This window comes from Nothobranchius furzeri, chromosome 10 (assembly GCF_043380555.1).
Source record: "Nothobranchius furzeri strain GRZ-AD chromosome 10, NfurGRZ-RIMD1, whole genome shotgun sequence".
NCBI classification, from domain to species: Eukaryota; Metazoa; Chordata; class Actinopteri; order Cyprinodontiformes; family Nothobranchiidae; genus Nothobranchius; species Nothobranchius furzeri.
In genome coordinates this window covers 48,511,784-48,529,675 of record NC_091750.1, presented here as the reverse complement: position 1 = coordinate 48,529,675, position 17,892 = coordinate 48,511,784, and the positions used below count along the sequence as shown (strand labels likewise).

The 17,892-nt window shown below is 41.4% G+C and overlaps 1 protein-coding gene across 2 annotated transcripts; it reads right to left on the bottom strand.

Annotated features, from left to right (window-relative positions):
* Positions 1-217: 217 nt before the first annotated feature.
* Positions 218-17,861, bottom strand: nlgn3b (neuroligin 3b). 2 transcript variants are annotated; one of them, XM_015960973.3, is made up of 7 exons: positions 17,226-17,861; positions 11,564-12,234; positions 8,935-8,994; positions 8,060-8,209; positions 7,368-7,553; positions 4,236-5,025; positions 218-2,600 (listed from the first exon to the last, which is right to left on the bottom strand). In XM_015960973.3, exons 2-7 carry the CDS (start codon positions 12,042-12,044, stop codon positions 1,808-1,810), a joined length of 2,460 nt encoding a protein of 819 aa, XP_015816459.3. In that variant the 5' UTR covers positions 12,045-12,234; positions 17,226-17,861; the 3' UTR covers positions 218-1,807. The 2 variants fall into 2 exon arrangements, with proteins under 2 accessions (XP_015816459.3, XP_015816461.3); XM_015960975.3 differs by lacking the exon at positions 8,935-8,994.
* Between the last annotated feature and the right edge of the window lie 31 nt (positions 17,862-17,892).

The window sequence follows — 17,892 nt, the reverse complement described above, 5'->3', positions numbered from 1 at the left end:
CAGTAACTAACTGGTTAAAGGTGCATTATGTAGAAATTAAGTAAAAATGACAAACTGTGTTAAAATTTGGTTACTGCAACCACTTTAAATAACCCTGGAGCTTTTTAAGTTTTTAACTCTGCCATGAAAGGGAATGGGTTACCTTCACTCCTTTGACTTTTTTTTTACACCTGCAGTATTCCCGATATGTGTAATGAAAACTCACGTTTGACAGAACTGGCCTTTAGTTTCAAAAATCTTTTAATAGCTTTTTCATTTAGATTAAACAATGTTATGATGGGTTGAAAGAAATAAAAATTTCAAAGCTCTAAGCCCGTCATGTTCATTCGTTGAACAACCACCACGTCGGGTCCAAACCAGTTGTGGATGGAGTAAAGTTCTGCAAGAGTCATCAAGCTCCTTCTTAGCCGTGAATAACTGGAGTGATTTACATACAGTCGTTACAGTCATCCCTCTGAAGAACTTACAGTATTCAAAAACAAACAACAAAAAAATATTGGTCTAAGTTTATTCTGTACAAACAAGCCAAGCCAAAAGAAGGATGAGTTAGAGTAGAAAAACACGTTTTAAGCAATATTTTGTTTATAGTGAAGCAGAAGTTAAATTCTTACAGTGTACGCAGCGAAACTCAAAATACATAGCCAAAAGTATAGCAAGGATACTCAAGTAGACTACAATAAATCACACAACACTACAGATGCAAAACTTAATAAGTTCAAACAATGTTTAATTTACATTTCTGTGCCACAGTCTTCAGCACAAACACACACACACACACACGCACGCACACAAGTGCACACACTCACGCACACACACACTTGCATGCACGCACACTCAAACACACACAATTGCAGAAACACATGTATGCATGCACACACACACACAAATTCACACACATACATGCACTCACAAACACACACACACACACACACACACACACACACACACACACACACACACACACACACACACACACACACACACACACACACACACACACACACACACACACAATTGCAGACACGCATGCATGCATGCACACTCACACACAAATCACACACATACATGCTTGTACATGAATGCTCGCACACACACACTCACACGCACACACACACACACACACACACACACACACACACACACACACACACACACACACACATACACACACGGGTGCTGTAGTTGCACTACCAGTTAGAAACATTTTGGATAAGTTGGACATTTTTCATCAGTGATCAATACTTGAGCGAAACTTTCATCCCTTTTATGAGTTCCACTGTAATATTCCTCATGTAAGCGATGTACAAAGCATTTAAAGTAATTACAGTAAAAATACTTTTCATAATAAGCCATATGATATGAGAAATGTGTATAAAACAGCTTGATAATAGTAATAATAATAACAATAATGACGATAATAATAATAATACTGCTTTTCCCCAGAGCTCATCCCCGTCCAGCACGAGTTGTAATGTCACTTTGTTCCACGAGAGCAAAATAGATATCACAGAGTAAGAAAAAGCTTCCCATACAAATCCAACTGTATAAACATTATACTAAGTTCTTGCTAGGTAAAGTTCCAAAAAGCCAAAGTGGAAAATGAAATGCACTTTTTTCTTTTGGACTGCCTTTGAAAATGATTATTATAAAATGGCTCTGCAGTTAGATTTCCTATCATGAGAGAGCAAAGGCAGGATGTGGGTTGTCGTACACCTCTGGATATGACAGAACAAACATATTTGATCCTATTTTACTTACACATCCTAAATACAGCTTTATATTTCATGTCACATTTCTAATCTCCAGGCTATACTCGAGTGGTTGAGTGGGTGCTGGGCAGGCCGGCGGAGCTGTAGCCAGCAGGGAAGGTGCTGTATGGACTCATGTTGGCGAGGCCCATTAGGGAATTGGGGATCATGGTGATGTTGTTGGGGGTCATCAGAGGGATGTCATCAGGGGAGCGGCGCTGGCTCAGAGAGTAGCTAGGCGAGGCATGAAGAGGATTGTGAAGGGCGTCGCATGGGCTCCTTTGCTGGGATGACAGGGTTTCATCGACTGTGTTGGTGTGGCTCGCATTGTTACCTTTGCTTTCACGCTGGGGACTGGGCTGCTGGGACGTTTCCTGGCGACTGCGCTTGTCCTTGCGGTAGTACAGAGCGGCGAAAGCCAGGACGTTGAGGAAGAGCAGCGATGCCCCGACGGCGATGGTGACGCTGAGCTCTGTGGAGTAATCTCTGGGGTTTGGCATGATCAGAGGACCCATTTCTCTCCCTCCTTTGCCTCCGCCATGGGACGTAGATACGGGAGGCCGTCCAGTGCTGCCAGGCCTCTTTCCATTTGACTGGGTGGGATCCAGAGGGGTGACTTTGGTGGTGGTGGAGGAATAATGGAACATATCGTGGAGGTTGTAGAGATGGGGCACCAGGTGCTTCCAGAAGGCCACTTTGGTGGCACGGTAGTGGTCGCGGACACGAGGCTTCAGTCCAATGTGCAGGTACATCTGGTCGTAGGGGTCATACTTGGACCAGGCGACCTCCTCAAATCGGTTGGCCTTGGTGTGGATGAACTTGGTGTCCTGTGGCACTGGTTTGTTAGGATCTCTGTGAAAACATCACACAAGACTGGGTCACATGAACGCTGTCTTCTTTAAGCATCATAAAACTACATTTAACACAAAAGAAAAGCTGGAAAAATATGCTAAAGAAATATGTTTCAAAACCAAGAATGTCATTTGAATATCTGAAGAATTTTTAAAGATTTTTAAATAAAATAACACAAATCAGACTTGGTAAGCGTCCACATGGATGTCATGATAAGGATGTCTTTCACTCAGCTCAAACCTAATCGGGTTTTGCAGGAAGCAGAAGATTTTGCTTTGACAGGCAGTAGAGAAAAAGGGAGAAAAACTCCAGCTCAATGTAACAAACTCATCTCTCTGCAAGGGTTCGGCTTTCACTCATTCCTACACAGCAGCATTAACAGCATACAGTGACCCGTGTTGTGCTTTTGCAATGGCTAGGGTCATCCTACATAAAGATTTATTGCTGCCATAAAGTACTTCCAGCCAAACAGCAGTGGAGTCCTCCACAACAGTAAAACTCACTTAGGTGTCTCTTAAATTCAAAAAACCAGCAGCAAATCTTTGCCTCAGGAGAGTTGCAGCGTTTCACTTGGTTGGACTTTCAGCTGCAAGATTTTCTTTTAAGTGGACAAATTCAGCGCAGAGCCATTTTGCTTGTATTTAAAACACAAAACTATGATAAACTATGATAAAAGTACAAATACTGCATTTTGCTGCATGATTTAGATACACTTGTACCCTCAGAAAGAAGACTCAGTGTGAATAAATGCATGTTGCTTAGAATAATCACCATTTTCCTCTATAATAAAACCTTTTTATCCTGACTGGAGTGGCCTCTTTCGGGATTACAGTCTTCATTTGCATGGCCTGGGGGTGGGGGGTGGGGGGAGGTCACTGAATGGGTTAATGAATCCAGAAATAATGTAATTTTTATGTTATATCCTTCAAACGAATCTTATTTATAATCAGGTGAGGACCAATGGGACATTCATAATTAACATGTCAGAAAGAGTTCTTCATCACCAACATCAAACTTTGTGAATCATCCAGAAACAACTTCCTAAAAGCTCAACTCTCTGTAAGTTTTCAGTGTTTCTGTTGCTGCTTTAGCAGCACATTATAATTTTGCTCGAAAAACATAACTCAGACCCCACTTTACTTCTAAGAAATTTGCCCCAACTGATGCAAAAACAGGTTTTTGAGATGAATACATCTGCGACGGCTTGACATTCAGAACATAGTGGCTTTAATTAGCTGTTAAGCTAACAGACAGTGTTTAGACTCTGAGTTATAAGCAACTGGTGAAATGTTTGCAGAGGCATACATTTTTAAGTGTAATCAATAATGCCGATTTTAAATAATTACCAGGAGTCATTTACAGCACATTGTTTCAGTTTTTAGATTTTAAAGAATTGACAATAATCAATAAAAGCAGCCTGTTGTCTTCATGTGGGAGTTCTAGGGAGGGAGTAAGGCTGAAAGATGAGGAAACAGAAGTTCAGGCTGGGGGTTTCATTAGCAGGCACTAGGACTGAACCCAGCGCCGCTGTCCCATCAAAATCAAGACAAGAATACACATTTAGAGGAGAAAGCTCAGTAACAACAAATAAACATTTGCACACTTTTATTAGTCGGTGGGGTTGCGGGTACTCACCCGCTTTTTGCAAAGTTGGTCCAGTATGTCATAACCACAGCGCTGAGCATGATGTCATTCCTGGAGAAGTTACAGGGGAACAGATCCGTTGGACCCACCATGGGGATGCCAAATACATATGGCACCTCATCTCCATGCGCTGAGTCCGACCACACAGGTTTCATAAGGCTCTGGCAGTGGTGGTAGAAGGCGTAGAAGTATGTGGGCGAGCCGTAGCGGGCGTGTAGGTCTGCCGTTACCACCGATGGCTCCACCCATTGGTGGTCGGTGAAGAGGGCAACCAGGGTCTTCCTCCTGGTCTCTGGGTTGTCCTTGTCTGCCCAGTCTGTGTACATGAATTTAATCGTCTCTCTGAGAGTGTCCTTCCCCTCTGGGTAGCCATACAAACTGTCCACAAAGTCTGACACTGCAAAGTCAAAGTCGTTGCCAGACACACCGTCCTCCAGGTCCATCAAGTTCTCCACGAAGCGCAGCCCTTCGCCCTGATTGACACCCAGCATAATGTCATAGTTGAGGAACTCTCCCTGTTCCATCAGGATCTCAGGGTCATCTGGGATGACGTCTCCATCGATCACGGGGCCAAAGGCCACACGGTAGCGGGCAGCCTGGATGTCTTGCTCCACAAGCTCCTTGGCACTCTTCTTCTGCAGGCAGGACACCATGTCTACCGTGTCCAACACGTTGCATCCAACCCTCTCGGCGAGCATGCGGGTGTACTTGACTGGGTGGTAGTTCACAGCCCAGCTGGACAGTGCTGATCCACTTTGGATGATGGCTCTATGAAACAGACCTTTGGACAGAGATTCAAAACAAAAAGACACAAATCATTGCTCTCTTTAAAGTGACAGTGGGAAGTTTCCTGCCACCAGGGGGCAGTTTATACATTTCAGGGTAGTTTTACACCACATTGCCATGACTGTCGCTAGTTTAAAAAATCATTACGGTAAATGTTACCTGTGGAGCAGAAAGCATGCAACCTCGGCATGAAGCCTCAGGCTTTGATGGTCCTTCACTTAATTCCACTGAGATAATGCAAGGCCGATTGTAGTTTTCTGTCCTTTCCAGATCTACTCGGGGTCCTGCGCTTGCCGATGACGTCACCATACTAGAGCAATACCGCTCGGCCAAAATATATTGCATTACTTTTTCGATTCTGTTCTTTCACAGATGTTTTGGAAAGAGTTTAGGAGTTTGTTATTAAAATTGTGTTTCTTGCTTCCTAGATGTTTTTGAACTTTGTAACGTAACTTCCGTAAGTCGTACGTCCAGCCAATCATGCAGTGTAACGTCATCAACAGGTGCAAGACCCCGAGTCAGCCAGAAGGCATCTAATATGGCATTCCTCAAAGACGCTAGACCCGCGCCTTGTGTATTTCAGACCCGATTTTTATAGTTACATGTCACAAAGCTGCTAATACTTTTCAACAACTGGACACAATTTTATTCATTTTCAAAAAGCGCGGATGGATATTTCCAGAGATCAACAGTAAAGACTACACATTGTCTCTTTAACGATGGGAATTGACTAAATATATTAATGAGTGGTGCTAAACTAATTGCTTTCCACCATAAAGGGTCTCATGGACATGTGGAAGATCAAAGCAGCAACTGAGAGTACCAGAATTGACAAGAAGCTGTTTTGAACTCGGTCTCCTTCTGTTACTAAAAATAAATAATTAAAGAAAAAACGGCAAAAAAAAGTCTTCCCTGCTGATCCTCTTATTTTTCATGTGGTCTCCTCTTTATGCAGATTACACGAGGGCATGTCAAACTAATGGTCAATTTGCAGCACAGTGTCAGAGGGTAGGTGTCAAGATTTCCCCTCCACACAAACAGACTGTAATTGTAGAATCGTTAATATTGTGTGTCTAACAAGCTGTGTGGCCTAAAACAGACTGCTGACGCCAACTGTACAGTGCAGAGGGAGCTGAATATGCAGTAACCCTGATCCCTCAATGTTGATACAGTAAACAAGCTGCTCTGTTGAATTGTTTGCATGCTGTGCATCACCTCTGTCTCTGGGGATTGTTGCACTGACAAATGACACCACGCAAAAAATGACAAGTCAAAAGCGTCTGTTAAAAAGAAAAAAAAACTGCTATCTTAGCAGTTAAAACCCAATGGCAGCTTGACAAATATAGAGGCAGTGTCACTTTCTCACTCTTTTGCTTTTTTAGAAAAAGAAAAATTCTCATGTTTATGGCAGAAGTGAGCCAGTGAAGTTCAAAGACAGCTGGAGGTCTTTGTGCATTTGCTGTAGTGAGTGAGGACATCCAATACAAATCTTACAAAAGAACAGCTGCTGCAATCTCCCGCACACTGGTGAAAACATGCAGCTCCTACCCTCCTTGTGAATTTGTTTGGCTTCAATGAGAAAACTGGAAGACTATTACAGCAGAGGTTCGAATCAAAACGGGCCGACTGTATTGAAGCATACACCTTTGAGTCAGGCAAGGAACCCCGTTTATCACATTTTCAGGTATTCTAACTGAACATATAGAGCACTGTTTCCCAACCCTGGTCCTCAGCGCCCCCCTTCTTAGCCAATAGCAATGGCAGATTTAAATTCAAATGCAGTGCAGAGTTTTTACCTGAAGAGGACACAACACTGACGGTTTTAGGTAGAATATTTAAAATTTAACTAAGAAGCACTAAAGTGCCAAATTATTGACTACAGCACATATGTCTACAGCATGATTAGAAACTCATGTATATAGTTGATCAGCAAAAAAAAGTAGATTTGGGGGTGAGTCGCTCTCTGAACATTTGAGCGCTGCTGATGGGTAAACAAGAGTAGACTAACAGTGAGGGAATGGTAAAAACGTAACAGCGCAGGTGACATGCTGGAAACTTTATGGTGCCAAAAGGTTTTTTTTAAGAGTTTTATATTTAAGGAGTCTGGGCTTTTACACTAATTAAATTGAGCAGAGAGGAACAAATGTAATCACTTACTCAACAAACACTCCTTTTATCCCTTCACATACCCCAGATCATAACCCCCCCCCCCCCTCCCTGTGTGAGACTCTAGCTTCACTGGAAACAAACAAAAACCTGCAAGAACAAACAAACAAACAAACAAAAAAAAAACAACAACAGAAGACTTAATCCCCGCATGAACTTCTACTTTCTTACCCTCTGAGTGGTGGGACAGCGTCAGCAGGCTGACACATGAAGCGCCGATCCCAGAACCAAAAACGGTGATGCGACCCGGATCTCCTCCAAAGTAACCGATGTTTTTACTAATCCAGCGCAGTGCTTGAATCTGATCCAGGAGTCCATAGTTTCCTTTGGCTGCCTGGTCTCCTGTACTGAGGAAGCCTAGTGCAAACAGAGATAACACAGCTAACATGAAGCTGCATGTCACAGCTTTGATGCTGCCCAGCAGGACATCTGAATGAACGTCCCTCGGGTATAAACATGCTTTTGCTTTCTCTCTGCAGCATTTCACTGCCCTGTTCAACTTCTTGGTAGTCCCAAAGCAGTGGTCACCCTCAGGAAGTGGAGGAGCAGCATCATTCCACTTTTCAAGAATAGCAAAAGATGATAATCTTGCAAAGATTAGATATATCCATCTAAAGGAAGATAAATTGAGTGTAACAATGCTTTTGTGCAGCAAGGTCAAGGCTGAATAATTTGCATAGCTGTGTTCCTCTGAAGATTTAACATAAAGCATCACCATGCAGCCAAGATCTAAGCTAGCTGTTTTTTTTTCATGCATTTTATCTCTGCATCTTGCAGCAAAAAGGAAAACAAATTTGACATTTTATACCATGAGATTAAACAGGGCTGAACAGCCGTTTGTATTATTCAGACAGTGTTTTCACCTAATATTCCAATTCTGTAGTTGAGCGTGACAACAACAACATTTCCATAGCTGGCCAAAATGCTGCCGTCCATCATGTTCCCAGTGCCCTCCATGTAGGATCCTCCGTGGATGTAAACCATCACAGGTCGAGCTTCAGAGTCCCGTATGTCTGCAACGTCAACACACACACTTGCACACTGAGCAAACAACCGCAGGAACAACAGTAATGATGTGGAGGGACAGTAGAGAACTTTAACTTTATATCACAAGGATGAAGTATGAGCCTGAGGAAAAGGCTGCTTAGAAAATGTGCTTGGAAGCAAGCCAGGGTGGAAGGCCTGTGGTCTAAAAGCTGTAATGACAATCAAAAAATGAATGGTAAATACACTCGAACAAGAGTTATGAGCATAATCAGCAGGTTTTACGGTGTATGGACGTGTTAGACCAAGCATACTCATTTATCTGCGTAAAATCTAAAAGTGTGAAGGAAAGAAGAGAAAAGAGTTGAACTTTAATCTCAGCAAGCACAGAACACAGCCTGTTTGTTGTACAACTGAACTGCGACACAACACCATACTCTGGTTGTCTGATTGTATGAAAAATCTAAATATGTATCTCTTATTGCTCCTGTTTAGTATATTTGAGTCTAAAGACAGATAAGTAAATAAAACAAGATCCGGATCGATGAGCATAACAACACAGGTGTTAGGGTGACTGAAAAAGTTCGAGATGTCCAGTGAGACCAGTAGCAGACAAGTTAGAGATCAAATATCCTACTTCTCTTGTCATTAAAAAAAAGGAACACATGATTCTTTGAAAAGGTAAAAAGTACTGGAACACCTTCATAAAAGAAAAAAATATCCATGCATTAAAACTGAGTTTTTAGAAAAATACCTTCAGATATATGAGTCTCAGCATGTGAGAAAGATGCCCCCTTTTTCTTGAGTTGGCTCCCTGGTAGTCATATAGGGAAAAAAAGAAGTGCAAAATTCAAAAAAGCATGGTGGGTTCTTAATAAATCTACTGCCTAATCACAGTGGCAGCTTCAAGAAGAAAAGGATCCAGGATATGCAAAGTATTCAAAGCAGTATAAAACTATTTAGGATCATTTAAAATATGCACAAATATGATGCACAAAAGTGAAAACCATTGTTGTGCCTAAGATTTCACCTTCGGCTGCCGAACACATTAAAAATAACAAAAAAAAATTTCTAAATCTGCATTTCAGTTAATGCACCTTTCACCGACCTGTTGCACTGCAGACATTTTCACTTGCATGGGTAGGAAACGCACAGGTGTATTAATTAGGGCTGCGTTCCACTTCTTGTGCATCTTGGATTTTCAGTAGAATTGTCAATGAACTCATTTCATGACTAATGGGACACATCTTTCATTAAAACAACAGTGCTATTCCTGTTTTTTAAAGGTGTGGTTGACTGAAAAAAATTTTTTTAAATCAATATTTCGGATTACTATCAGTCACTTGCAGTTTTTCATGCAGGCTGAACATGAAAACAACCTCCTACACTTATTTACTGCTTTAACTTCTGATAGGAAATAGATGGTGAAATGCTAGGATTTGAAAATCCTCACACTATGATGTCACACTGTGAATTTGCGTTCATGGCCTCGCCCATCTTGGCTCACGCCAGCCCACAGGAAGGCTTTTAAAAATATATATTTTGCAGTGAGAGAGAGCGGAGAGTGTGTTGGTGATAGTGACTTTGCAACATGGCTGAATGTGTTCTGTTAGCGAATCAGAAGTGAGGTGTGTGCATATCATTAAAAATAATGTGCAATGCTGCTGTTTTCAGCCCACCTCTGCACCGGCAAACGTCTGCATCTCAGAACAGGAGCATCATAGCTTCTTTTTTTTATCTACTCATAAGGCATTGATTTACAAACGAGTAAACCACACCTTTAAGTCAAAATTTCATCACATCAGAGGCAATTCCAAAAAAGATCACTGCCCATTTACGTGAATTTAATCTGGCCCATGCAGTTGCTATTTTATAAATCTTTGTACAGGCATGAATTTTGGAAAACATACTTCCACAACAATATTGCAGCTAAAACTATGACACTGGAACTAGCTGGATATCAAATTTCTAGTCAGAATTTCATAATATATCTGCTGAAAAAAGAACAGTAATGAAAAACTGATTAAAGTGTACAGCAAATACCATTTGCATGAACTCCTGTTATGCAGAGCAGGAAACACAAAAAAATCTAGCAGGATGGTAGCCCTAGGCTAGAGGACCGGAGTTGGTGACACCAGTATCTGTCTGGTCAGAAATGATCTTTATTTCAGGTACGTTGTTAATAGTTTATATTTCGATGACCTGGAATATTTGGGGCAACAAAAGTGTTGTTTGAATTATTTAAATTGCAGAAACGTTGTTTTTAATTTGCCAAAAACCTGCTGGACATTATTAGAATTGAGGACACCATCCATGAACAAAAACCCAAGACTATTTTAAACAAACAAAAATATAATAAAAATAACTAAGTGCTTTGAACAAAACCATCATGTCTCTGGTTTTGAAGAAAACATATATATAGGTGAAATTTAAATTACCTGTTTATGGGCCAGGCAGGTACACAATAGTCTATGTGGAGCCCTGAGATGAGGGGGCTTTAGAAACTCTGGGCTGCACCATTTTGGACAGCATCCTTTCATGCTGTCTGTTTATCTGTTGTTGCCATGTTACCATAGGAAAAGAAAAACTGTCTGAAAGAGTGGTGTGTTACATACACAAGCTCTGAATGTTTCATACTACTCTGAGCTCTTCTGAATGAGGCAAACACTCATGTTTGATTAGTATCTTAATAAGACCTAAATTACTGTTGCTCATCACCAGCTTTTAAAAACATACACTATCACTGTGAAAAATGACATTGTTCAGTTATTCACTGCAGACACATAAAGAGTTCCCTTGCTCCTTAATTTCAGAGTTCGGAAATATTAAAGGATTCAGCGTGAGATAGGCAGTTGATTCCTGCACCTCTTTAATTGGACCCCGACAGACACACTGCCTGAACAAAGCAGTGATTCTCTAATGTGCCGAAAAAAAATAGTGGAATGTGGAAATTTGACACTTTTATCACCTTCCTAAATAAATAATCTTTATCGTTATCTTTGACGTTGTGGCATTTCACTGTTTTAGAGACTGGAAAATAACTGCTTTTGTTTAGAAAGATGCAAACGTCAGCCACAGCTGATCGCAAAAAATAGATGTTTGTTAGTTAGAAAACAATACAAATATGCTGCTGGTGCTCTGTGAGGATCTAAAAAAGATTGATTTAGCTGCATCAACATTAACCGCTACAAGATCCATTGTGCTTGTCAGGTGATGGTAACATGTCAGTTGATGGTTCTTTGGGTGATAACTCAGCCTTTGGTGGCAGCGGTGACATGAGAGCTGAGTTTATGATGATCACAGAACAATGAAGGACTCAGCAAACAGCAGCAGCCAGCAGCAGACATGGAACAGTCACAGCTGTCCGCTTTAGAGAAACTCACCATCCTGTGTTGGAGCGTAGATGTTCAGATACAAACAGTCCTCACTCTGATCTTGAATGTACGTAGCAACTGTGTCCAGGTTATAGGTGAACCATATGGGCATCATGATCTCTGGCACCGTGTTGTGGATGTTCTGGGGGCACACAGGCATGAAGTGGGTAGCATTCCTGACCCCTGTCCAAGGGGAGGGCTGGTCCGGGGGCATGAAACGCTTTTCACCCACAGGCGGGGCCGCATAGGGGACTCCCAGGTACTGATCAACAGGTCTGAGGACCTCACTGGGAACTGGAACCCTGAGGCCTCGCAGTTTCCCAAACTGGGTGGTGACGGTTGGGTAAAACTTCTGGCTTGTGGCTATGGTCAGTGACCAGTGGGAGCATAACATCCACCATAGAAGAGCACAGTGAGCGATGGTTGCAGTCCCTTGCTGATGAAGCAGGTGTGCAGGCAACAGATGGACTCTAAACGTAGCCAGCCACATGGTCTGGACGAGATGGTGCCGTTGCACAACACAAAAGCACACTCTAGTGTCTGTTTAGCCTCTTTGCACTGAGCCTGTCAAACACACATCACTCACTGCACCTTTAGATCCAACAGTTTTCAAATCCAAAAACACTTCAGCCAAGAACGGGTCGACACCACTCCCTCTTTTCATGGCACTGCCTACAGATCTGAAAAATGAATAAATAAAACACTAAATCATTAAGACATAACAACCAATAGTCACACTGAATATTCTGTTAGGGTAAACAAAAACAGAAAATCCCACCCCGAAGGGGTGGGATTTTAAATGCACTGTCCAATCAACACTCCCTGAACGCTGACATCACTATCCCCTCCAGGTCTTTCCCGCTGTGTGTTATTGCCTTTAAATAGAGAATCAATTTCTTGATTTGCAAATCATTTGCACACTGAAAACTCAGAACATAATAAAATATTCACATTATTGAAACAAAAAACAGCTCTAAAGAGTTTTGCGGAAGGACTAAAGGGTGCAAACACTAATAAACAGCACAGGGACTTTGTTTTAAACAGAATAGGAGTCATAAAATCTGGACAAACTTCTGAATGAATTGATCAAACCATATTCATTTCTTTTTATTTCCATTTGAAGTAAAAAAAACACACATGAGCAATCAACTCTACTGCTTTCTCTGATCTCAAACCCAATTAAGTGAAAAGCTAACCTGTGGTCTACTGAATCATAATTTGAAGTTGTGGTGTGTAGTCATACACTCTGAGCTAGAGTCTTATCGGTGCTCAAAAACCAGCATCTGTGGAAGCAACGGGGGAGCAAATGCCTCGGGTAAGTTGCCCACTTTGCAAGGAACCATTAATGCAGAACAATAAATGGTACGACATCTTTCTCAGGAAGGACCTTGGGTATTTCAGGGGACTGAGCCAAACCATGCTATGCAAATGTTTCAAAAGCATGACCCTGTAAAAGTAAACAAATTGGCCTCACCACAGTATAGACCTGTCATCCATTAAAACATTTGCTTTTTGCAAAAAAATAAAATAAAATAAAAAATGTGATAAAGCAGGCTCCAAACTGCTGAGCACATTACTGGGCAATTTAAAAGCCAGTTGTTGCAATCCAGTTTAAATTTAACATTTATTTATAAAGTAGAATTATTATGAAAATGTTGATTTTCAGCTTCGATTCAACAAACTGAGATAATCTGCAAGTCATTGATGCTAACTTCAGTTTCAGTTCTTCTTTTGGATGAAAGCCGACAACATTAATAGCTGATCAGCTGTTCATGAAAAAGGTTTTTTTTTCTAGAATGCATTTCTTACTGAGAATGCTAAATTAAAAAAAATCAGCTGAATGGAAATCAGATCAATCCAATCTGCTTTGATGCAACCAAATTAACCAAAGATAAAAGTCATTAAATATTCTCTTTGCAAAAGCGAGGGAGAGAGCTTATTTTCTGTTAAAGCAGAAAGGCCTATTCCAGAAATATTTAAGACAATTCTTTAATATGCAAGCAAGAATAAAATCAAATGTTGCTGGGAATGAGAGATTCTGATGGTTACAGTTCAGTGTTCATTTAAAAAACGCTGAATCATGAATAGATTATTTGTATCTTTCAGTAGTTCTAAGCAACACTGTTAGATGCTGACATGAAAATGCATAATGGAAGTGTTGCACATTCCCAGAATAAACATGTCTGGTGGGACCACACGAGTACCAAATCCTCCACATAAAGCAGAGTACTTCCAAACTCGCTGAAAGACTCGAGGAACCACTGCAGAAAACATGAATGTGAACAAACATGTCAAAATGAGAAACATTTTGGTTCATCGTTGTGCAAATTTCCTAACATTTTAAGCAAAAGAACTTTGGAAAAGAGGAAAATGTGAAAGGAGAGACTCTTCTTTTTTTTCCCTGAAAATCAGTAATTCCCATTAAAAAAATATACACACAAATGCACATAATTTGTGTCCTAACCCAGACAGATTCAGCAGATTACCTTCTGTGCAATTACCAGAGATAATCAGTAACTGATTAATAGTTGTGCAAGGCCAAATAAGAAGGGAATACCCAATTACCCCGTCACAGACGCACTCTGGTAAGCAAGGAGCTAAATCTAAACTCGAAATGAAAGAAACACTGTTGTTCTTCTTCAACTTGACTACTTAGTAGTCAGAAATGTTTCCAGTCTTTTACTGGCTTGTCAATGAACAAAGCAAAAACAAGCTTGTTAACCTAATCAGATTTATTGATGAGCGTTGCCCTGAGCTCTGTCAAAGACTGCAGCTACAAGCTTCATTTTGAATCGGACAAGCCAATCAGGAGAAGGGACCATTCCCTTTGGCTAATAATTCAATTAAAATGTTTCTGATGTGTTTAACTTTTTTCCTGCTAAACTTGGTCCTTGCAACATCAGGCGAACACACACCAAGGAGGACTCTGTCGTCTCCCAACTGCAGTTTTCCAGAGAGAAATAAGATTATTCTCAAACTAGAAGTTCGTGTGAGTAAAGTTGGACCCGTCTACCCCTGATTAGCCGAGTCAGTAATTATTATGAAGGATGAGATTTTTCTCTGTCTCTAATCTGTTACATGACAATGATGGAAAACTCCCAAGATGTAACATGGAAATGATTTTCCTTCCGTGTAGATAGGGGCACTTCTTCTGGGTTGAAGGTGACATGAACAATAAATCTTCTGGATTCATTTGGATGTAGAAAAGTCGCTTCATGAGCAAAACCTGCTGCAGATTCCCAGCGGAGTGATCAAAGCACCAGTCTGATTGGTTAGCTGTCTGCAGGGCAGTTGGGAAAACAGTTTGGAAAAATAAAGAAGAAAGGGGAAAATGGGAAAACTCGAGATCAAATTGATTTAATAAACTCATAAAATTATTTTCTGTCCTTTTAAAATGAATGTGCATGATGCAAAAATGAGTTGATGTTTCTGTCGGATGTCACGCAAAATCTAAAACTTAATTGACAAAGCAAAACCTGACCAAATACAGAGGTAAACCAATAGGAGGATTTTTTGTCCATTTCTGTTAGCCTGTTACATGTTAGGAAAATGAAGCAGCAGTAGCATTTGTCACCATTTATTACAATTGAGAATCATCTGTTTAAAGAGTCCAAGTACTCCTAGGTGTTGAAAAATAAATGATTACAGTAAGATATTGGGTTTTATTTTTGTCAAAATTTGGAAAATTACATATTAGGCAAAAGAGTTGATGATGCTAATCAGCTGTCCTGTTTTTAAAACTCAGTATCGGCCATAACAGACCCACATGGGTCTTTTCAGAGTAGACACTCACTTCTCCAGCCTCAGTGGGACATTCTACTAGGCCACCAGCTCAGTGGCCCAGTGGTATGAGTGTCTGTCCTGAGACTGGGAGATCATGGGTTCAAATCCATGGTTGGGTCATACCAAAGACTTTAAAAATGGGACCCAATGTGTCCCTGCTTGACACTCAACAGTAAGGGGTTGGATTGAGGGGCTAATCCACCAAATATTTCCAATGGGCAGTCTGCAGCTCATCATTCTCCCAGGAGGTGGTTCAAATGTGGAGAACAAATTTCACCACACACCAATGTGTGTGACAACTGATGGAACTTTAATCTAAACCTAATTCAACAAATATAAAGTCCTTGCTGAAAAGGGACATAGTCCTAAAAGGGAAGAATCATTTAGTTCAACTTTGGTAAAAATGAAATGCATTGACCAGATGTTTCCTCATCCCCGTGGCTGATTTGAGTTTTAAGCCCAGTTACAGACCTATTAGTGTCACATGTTCTGTGTTCCCTTGGTCCCCAGCCCCCTCCTGTCCGTCCTCTGCGTTCCTCTCATGTGACCCCTTGTGCTCAGTGTGTCTCCTTGTGTTCCTCAGTTCCCTCAGGTTTCCTCCTAGTCACTCCCGTGTAGTTCTTATTGGTTTGTATTAGTCCTCCTCACCCCTCTAGTCATTAGTTGTTTATCTTTGCCCTTAGTCTTTAGGTTTAGTTTAGTGTTTTATAGATTATGCTTTATTTTCCCCTCTGCTTCAGTTCATTCCCCATTTAGTTTATTAATGGCTCCTGTCTTCCCTCCAGACTTCACTCATCACACCTGTCACCTGTTCCCTGATTGCTCCCCTGTGTTAAAAACCCTGTCTTGTCGTGTTTGTTGGTCCATTGAAGTTTGTCAGCATTGTTTTGTCGTCCCCCCCCCCCACCCCCCACCCCCCGGGCTCTAGCTCTCTGCTCATAAAGTGAGCTTTTGGTTTTGTCCTTGCGGCGTTTTGTTATTAGGTTTTGGCTTCCTGCCCTTTTGGAGTTTTTATTTGGTTTTTGTCATCCTAAATAAAGGATTTTACTTTTATCACCACTCCTGCCTCGTGTCGTCCTGGGCTCTGCAACTTGGGTCCTCACCTCCTGCTTTCAGCGTGACAATTAGAATGATTGCTATAATCATGTTTCACTCCCACCAATGCTATCTGTACACCTACAGCATCGGCAGGCACACAATTCAGCACCAATTCACCGCTAATAAAAATCTCTGGGACAACATCTCATCGATTGGGTTCTGGTGGCTTGGGGGCCCTTGAAATGAAAGCAGCTGAGAGGGGGGAGCCTTGTGATTCAAACAACAGTGGCCACCAGGCTCCCAGTGCCCTTGTAATTCGACTGGTTTGGGATCAAACACGTTTAAGTGGATTTCTCAAATCCCTCACCAATTTAGTGGCAAAATGAAATGAGGATGTGGGGAGGAACATTGGCTGCACCTGCAAGAGGACATGTAGGAAGCTCTCAGCGTAATGATCACTGCTTCATAAATTAATGCAAGGATCCAAACCCACAGAGAGAAGCAAGCCACAGCCCACGTAGCATCGACAGAACTGCTGTAGTGTGTGTGTGTGTGTGTGTGTGTGTGTGTGTGTGTGTGTGTGTGTGTGTGTGTGTGTGTGTGTGTGCAAGCGTGCGCGCGCGCTGTTCCACGTTGTGACAGGGAAGCTTGTTTAAATAGGTCTAGGACGATGAAATATTGGATAACATGGAAAATAAATGTCGAACCAAGATTTGATTCAATGCATGAGAATAAATAATCGCTTTAGGTAGGGAAAGCAGCCTGTTTGTCATTTATTAATCTGAACAGAGATTCGCCTCTCGGAAAAAAGGAGAGCGAGGTGGAAAATAACACAGAAATATGAACTCACCTGCTCCTACTGAGGCTGAAAGGCGCTCCATCCCAAGATTTCCTCTCCCGTGCCTGTTAATCGTGCCATAAGACAAAATGATCTGTGCAGGATATTCCTCCGGTTTCGGTATCAAACACACGGATCTTCGCTCTTATCTGCTGCTTTGCACAGCCTGTGCGCTTTGCGCATTCACGACGCCAAGGTCAGGAGCGCCAACGGTTTTAATGGAGCGCCCACCATAGAGATCTCTCTACGGCGCCCACTGCAAGCGCGTTACTAAGCAACCACCGGGATACGCCAGTACATTAAATCCACCATCCCGGAAAAAAAAATATCCACCGATTCCCAATTTAGAAACCATCAACCACCTTCAGCTCGGACAGTAACTCAGGAAAGCTTTGTTCAGAGAAATCTGGTGGAAACAAGTAAAAAGTCATGATATTCAAGAGTCTGAAAGTGTGGTGATAGAAATATTCTAATGTAATGCAAGAAAAAACATCTAAATCGTTTTAACGTTTATTTTGAAATGCATTATGCATTTGAAATTATAATCAAAATAATCAAAACAAGAGCAAACAAGTTTAGGATCAATAATGATGATAAACAAACAGCAGTCAAAATCACCACAGATGTACAGGTGATACACAGCTCAAGGCATTTATTTTCACACACACACACACACACA